This window comes from Poecilia reticulata, linkage group LG3 (assembly GCF_000633615.1).
Source record: "Poecilia reticulata strain Guanapo linkage group LG3, Guppy_female_1.0+MT, whole genome shotgun sequence".
NCBI classification, from domain to species: Eukaryota; Metazoa; Chordata; class Actinopteri; order Cyprinodontiformes; family Poeciliidae; genus Poecilia; species Poecilia reticulata.
In genome coordinates, this window is record NC_024333.1 from 10,601,315 (window position 1) to 10,608,029 (window position 6,715).

At 37.0% G+C, this 6,715-nt stretch overlaps 1 protein-coding gene across 1 annotated transcript; it reads left to right on the forward strand.

Annotated features, from left to right (window-relative positions):
• The first annotated feature begins 4 nt into the window (after positions 1 to 4).
• On the forward strand, positions 5 to 5,512 carry stk16 (serine/threonine kinase 16). The gene is made up of 8 exons (XM_008404467.2): positions 5 to 97; positions 637 to 763; positions 999 to 1,218; positions 1,304 to 1,437; positions 2,137 to 2,224; positions 2,814 to 2,942; positions 3,078 to 3,199; positions 3,459 to 5,512. Exons 2-8 carry the CDS (start codon positions 678 to 680, stop codon positions 3,595 to 3,597), a joined length of 918 nt encoding a protein of 305 aa, XP_008402689.1. The 5' UTR covers positions 5 to 97; positions 637 to 677; the 3' UTR covers positions 3,598 to 5,512.
• The last annotated feature ends 1,203 nt before the right edge of the window (positions 5,513 to 6,715 follow it).

The following is a 6,715-nucleotide window of genomic DNA, read 5'->3' on the forward strand; positions in this document are numbered from 1 at the left end:
CACAATGTTCGCAAAATAGAGACGAAGAAGAAGCACCAGAAGGGGGAAAAAAACACAAAAATGATAGCAAGCTAACTTGTCAGGGAAAGAGAAGCAGGTAAGAAATATTCAGTTACCAAGTTAAGGAAAAACATTATGTCAGGGGATCAGTTTAAATAATACATTTAAAAGAAATTAAGATGGTAGCGGTATTCCAGATTGCTTGAAAATACTGTCAGCGTGTTTTGTTAGCTAACCTTCGTTTTCTGTGGCACTGCTATCTTAAGGTAGCATGCGACTAATATCCTACACATTAATCCACAGTATTACCAAATAATGTTGCATAATTTCTTTTTCGCTGGTATTTTTTTAAAATCCACCCAGGGGGTTGAAATGTTTTTCAACTTATTTTCTTGGGCCCTGAAACGTCACCTCTAATCGAAAAGGTTTCTTTGATGATTGAGTCATTACAGGGAAGGAATTCCTATATTTCTGGGTTTGAATATAACTTGAAACTGTTTAAAGTATTCGGAATTAATGTATTTAATGCTACCACAGGTTTCAGGGTTCATTACCCTATAACCAGCATATGTAAAACCATAGGTATATGCCCTCTGTTCATGCATGTATTTCTAATGTCTTTATTGTTTCTCTTAGGTTCTTTTTAAAGTTTTTGGTTAAACAATGTACCAGTCGGCATGGGACAGGCCCTGTGTATATGCTCCCGTGGCTCCATCACCATTGATAACAAAAAGTACTACTTTGTCCAGAAACTGGATGAAGGGTGAGTTGACTTGATTGTGTTGTAAGGTTTCATGTCACCTGCTGTGCAACTTTATACTTTATATTTATTGTAGTGGATCTTACTGTAAATCATGCAAAATATAAACTCTGTCTTTTACACAGCAGCCCTAATTAAGGGTCTTTTTTTAAATACAAACTCTTTAACATGCAGGATTCACATTACCCCCCTTTTAATGTCATGCTTCATCTAACCGGCTTTCTCTCTGTCAATTCAGTGGGTTCAGCTACGTTGACCTGGTTGAGGGGGCAAAGGACGGACAGTTCTACGCTCTGAAGAGGATCTTATGTCATGATCGCCAGGCTCGCCAGGAGGCTCAGACGGAGGTGGAAATGCATCAGATGTTTAATCATCCCAACATCTTGAGCCTGGTTGCATACGCCTTCTCTGACAGCGGAGGCAAGACAGAAGCCTGGCTACTTCTGCCTTACGTTAGAGTAAGTCGATGCTGTAATTTGGACGACGAAGGAAACTTGTCAGAGTGTGATCCTGTCCTGTTGTGATTTGTTTGTTTGTGAGCAGAAAGGATCCCTGTGGTCTGTCTTAGAGAAGCTACGAGACAAAGGGAGCTCAATGCCTGAAAACCAGATTTTGAAAATCTTCCGCGGAATCTGCTCTGGTTTGAAGACTATTCACGACAAAGGCTATGCCCACAGGTAACGTCGCCCAACTTTCAGAGATGAGCGAATTGTATTTGTTGTATTTTATGTGAAGTTGCATGCATCCATGTGCCAAAACACAAAGCGCAAGTGGGTCTATGTAAAAGATATGATCACAGGGGGTTTCCATAAAGAAATACAGATTAGTTTCACATATATTTCAGATGCAGTTGTTTTAAGGAAATATTCTTTTATTTGGTCCCAAGAAACAAATGACCATCTGCAGAAACAATTATGCAAATAATTGATGTGAAGAGCATCTACGTTTATCCGACCGATCTGGCAGAACAGCTAATCATATCCTGTATGTTAACACACAGCCTGTCTGATATCATAACTACAGAGGTTGAGACTTATGCTCATGAACAGATTAATAAGATTAGTTAGTATATTCATTTGTGCCCAATCTGCTTGTCCATCACAGAAAAGCACGAGAGGAATGATTAAGGCTGTTGATTATTGAAAACATAGTGTGATATGAGTGACGTATATGAATATTTGACAGCACTGCTTTGTAAAAATGTTTAAATTAGCAAGTCTGTTTTTTTGTTTTTGTTTTTTTTGCCAAAAGATTCTAAGTTTATCATTCCTACAGAATTTAGCTTTCAGTGTTTATAATTTTGTGACTGACTTGTGTGTGAAAAGCCTTCTGGTTATTATTGTCCACCATTTGTGTCATTTTATTTAATCTGACAGGGATCTGAAACCCACAAATGTTCTCTTGGATGAGGAAGACCGGCCAGTTCTAATGGACCTGGGCTCAATGAACCGGGCAAGAATTGAGGTAAAAGTGGACATCTATGGAAAGTTGGAAAATCTTTACTTATAAATATATTCACATGGTGATAGCCGCCTATGAAATTATGAAGTTAATTTGATGTGATCAACAGATTGCAACACATATTGTCACTTAGACACATATTGTTACCGAGACAGAAGTGTTAAAACATAGTATATAGTAGCCATTGATTCATAAATGATACTGAATACTTTTAACAGGTTTTCTTTTTCAATAAAAGGTTCTGTTTTTTCACCACTAGGTGGCAGCTTAGCATTGTTGATGCTATTAAATCTCTTCATAAGATGAGGTTCACATCCTAACATCTTCTGTCTTTCTGGTAGTTTTTCTCAGTGCAGCCATTGTATATTTATTTTGTTTTCAAATGAACAGCACTGTTTTTATCTGTTAATTCAGAAAAAAAAGCATTTCTCTTTAAATTCATAACTTGAATGTTCAGAAATGGTGTCAAAGATTGTATTTTGTTTTCATTTGTGCTGTGAACGTTGAAGTTTGCTAGATTTACTTTTAGGCATTACTCACTCTGTCAGGACTTTAATACTTATTGATCTATTTAAATTTTTTTCTTAAATAGGTCAGAGGATCCAGAGAAGCCATGACTGTGCAGGACTGGGCGGCCCAACGATGTACCATTTCCTACCGAGCTCCTGAACTCTTTAACGTAGAAAGTCACTGCATTATAGATGAGCGTACTGATATTTGGGTAAGACGTCTTCCTCCCCGTTTTGAGCAAATTGTCCAGTTTATTTACTGTATTTACCTCTGGATCTCTCTGACGCTTGAAATAAAAGTGAAAATCTTTCATTCTTCTTCTGTGTGTGTTTCCCTAAACCTCCAGTCGCTGGGCTGCGTGCTGTACTGCATGATGATGCTGGAGGGCCCCTATGATCTGATCTTTCAGAAGGGGGACAGTGTCGCTCTGGCTGTCCAGAATCCAGTGACCATCCCTTCAGCTTGTAGGTCAGTATTCAAGCTGCATCAACTACGATGAGCACTTTCAACAAAATTTTAAAAGTTTTGTAGCAGTTGTTGAGCAAAATTTCTTTACACTTCTTGCATTTTTCATTCACTACTTCTAACTTGTTGCTTATGAAGACTTCTTCCAGCAAAATAACGACAAATAATATTCTTGTTGTTTGTGATTCAAATCTAAACTATTAGCTCAGCATTTGCATCACTGGAGGTGAATTAATCTTTTGTGTGTCTGTTTTTGATTCAGTTACTCCAATGGTCTCCAGACGCTGCTGAGCTCCATAATGGTTTCGAATCCCCAGGAGCGACCGGGCGTCGGCTGGGTCCTCGATCAGGTACAGGACCTGCAGAGCCGCAGTCCAAACACTCAGACCAACATGGTTTGACTCCTGCGTGGTGCACTTCATGTAGGGCCATGGACACTTCACCACGTCAGTGTATCTTCGCTTAGTTCCACGGTGAAATCTCACCTTTTATTTGTTCTCTTAAAGTATAAATTGTTTTTTGTTTTGTTTGTTTTTTTAAATCGTGACAGTTGCTGTCTAATTAATTGCATAATCCTTTTAAAGCAAAATTAAATAAATGCCTTAAATTGTTTCACACTCTGAAGTGCAATGCATTACCATGTTGTTGGTATTAGGATAATTTCACTTTATTTCTTTCTTGATAGCTGTTAAAGGGAATGAAGAGTTTATGCTTTTCTCAAATGATCTGCATTTTATTTTAGCTCTTAAATAGATCTGGGGAGAAAGGGAAAGGTGCTAGCTGGGTTTACCAGAAAGCAGAGAAAATTATTCATCATGTCATATCTTGTTGGCGTTATCTGTTCTGAATAAAATTAATCCTAACATATATTATGTAAAAAGGTCAATTTTGAGTAAATGGCTGGAGGATTTAGTTATTTACACCTTAACGGGTGCCACTCTGTCCTCCTTTTTCCAAAGCTAATCTGGGACAAATGCTGTATATTTAGTACCTGCAGCTTCCTGACCTGCTTCAGTAAGCAATATATTGTAACATTTGGGCACAGAAATGCAGTGGCTGCATTGCCATTCCAATGAAGCTGAAATCAGCTGCCAGCTGATTGCACTAATAGACGGCCTCAATTTGTTTCCTTTGACACACATAAGGCACGGTTGCTGTAGAGACCCATCTTGGTGAAGTTTGAATGCCTGATATTTAGCTCAAAATGTGTATTTTAACAAAGAATGATTTTATGTTTAACAAGGGAAAAAAAATTAAGTAAGCGTTGTTTTCTTGTTGGACATAGTTATAGTTTTTATGAATATTGTCATTATTAAAGTCAGACAATATTGAAATTGAAACTTTCCAGTGAATGAATGTTGCTTGAATTTAGCATGTTGGGTTACATTCTCCCTGAAAAAGGACTCATGTTTATCTATTTCTCCTCAGTTTCGGTCCAACATCTGTTTTTAAAACATCAGCTGTTATTTTTAGGCAACAACTTCACATTTTCTCTGTTTATAATCACAATCTCTTAGCTCCAGTTGGAGTCACCAGTGCAGTGTGTCTCTACATGGTGCTGTGATTATTCATCTGTGTGTACTGACACTTTATTTACAATTCCTAAATTCCATGTCTTACATCACAAGTAAGTAAAAACAACAAATCTGATGATTAGACCAAAGGTTATATAATCAAGAAAACGGCTTTTTAGATTCAGTAATACGGTTTATGCTACTGCAGGATGACACTTTTCTTGTTATTGTATCATTTTTATGTTTATAATAGTGTTTTAATCAAATTAGTATTTTGCATTCCAGAATTGCTTGTGTTAACTATTGATTTCCAGACATGTGTGTGTGTGTTTCACACTTTAGTTTTCTCAGGGTATGCTTGCATAACATAAGAGCCACACTAGAGGATTACCAAGGTACCTGGAAAAACAAATGTTTTTGGCAGTCATAATTAATTTATTGCTTTTGTGACTGTAACGCAGTAATATTTTGACCATGAAGAGTCAAATTGGCTTGTACAGTTGGAATTTATTGACTTTTTGGTGTAAAAACATCTTCTTTTGATGCAACGGTTGGTTTCAAGCAATGACTGTAAAGTCTTGTGTTTTTGCAAATTAAAACCTACTTTAATGCTGCTGGTAAGACAGTGCAATGATGTGAGTCATTCGTTATTAAAAGGTTATTTATGATTACTGGAAATTGGTTAAAAAAAAAAAATCTCATATTTTCTGCACTGTAATGATGAGTGTATAAATATTAAATATGTAGCATTCTATATTCTGTACACTTTGTAATAATTATGAAATAAAACTACTTCCTCTAATTTGCTCTATTCTAAGCGCTCCTTCCTCTGCTTATACTTTAATAAACACAAGCCGGTGGAGACCCCTGCTGTCAAGAAGTGGTGTTGCGGTGAAATACAGCGTGTAAAGGTGAGACGAGGAATGCCGGGAGGCAAGGTTTGCAAGCAGAATGTCACAGCATGATGGCTTCTGTCTCACTTGTTTTAATGTTTTGGCTGAAAACTAAATGGTAAAACAAATCAGAGTCTTGAAACTGAATTGCAGACTTAAGTCAAACTTTTAAGCAATCGTTGATGTAGTTGGAATAGAAGCTGCATTCAGACTTGGGAAAAATGAATCTTGATTAATGGGTGTAAAATATGCTTGAGGCCTCATAGGAAAGCTGAACATGCACAGGCAGAAAGTTCAAACTTCATGCAGAAAATACACATTTTGGCTATTTGAATAGAAATGACTGAAACGATATGTATAGATGAGATGAGCTGCATATGTCGATTTTGTAGAATGCTTTTGTGTCATTTAAGTTGATCCAAATGTGTAAAGTAGAAGAAAAACAAAGTGGACTCTAGTTACACAAATGCACTAAAATCTGTTGCTTTATGCAAAGTTAGTTTTCAGAGTAATGCTTTCTTCCTTCCAGCCCATATCGGTTCAGGTCATGAATGTTTCACTGTGGATAATGACACTGTCTAGCCAGCTTCAGCCACAAGCGTTTGACCAGACAAGCTTATATGTATGACACTTTTTCAGTAGCAAGGCAATTCAAAGTGGCTTACATGAGTAAAAGGAAAATCAAACGACAAATAAGCAAAAACATTGCAGAAGCAAAATAAGGCAATGAGAGGTTGAAGGACAGACTGTAGTTTTGTTGTATTCCAGTTGTTATTACTCAAAGACAATACTAAAGAAATTAGTTTTAAGCCTTGATTTAGAAGAACATGGAGTTTCAACATTTTTGCAGTTTTCTGGAAGTTTCTTCATACAAGCTGAATTGCTGTTTCTCCATGTTTGGTTCTGATTCTGGGGATGCAGAGTAGAACTTGAACCAGAAGACCTGAGTGGAAGATTAATACAACAGATCTTAGAAAGATTCTTTTGGTATACTGCTGCAGTCAATGTGACTAAAGATAAACGCAATGACGAGTTTTCTAGATCTTGTTCGGACATTGGTCATTTCATCCTGGAAATATTCTTCAGGTGACAGAAGACTGACTTTGTGACTG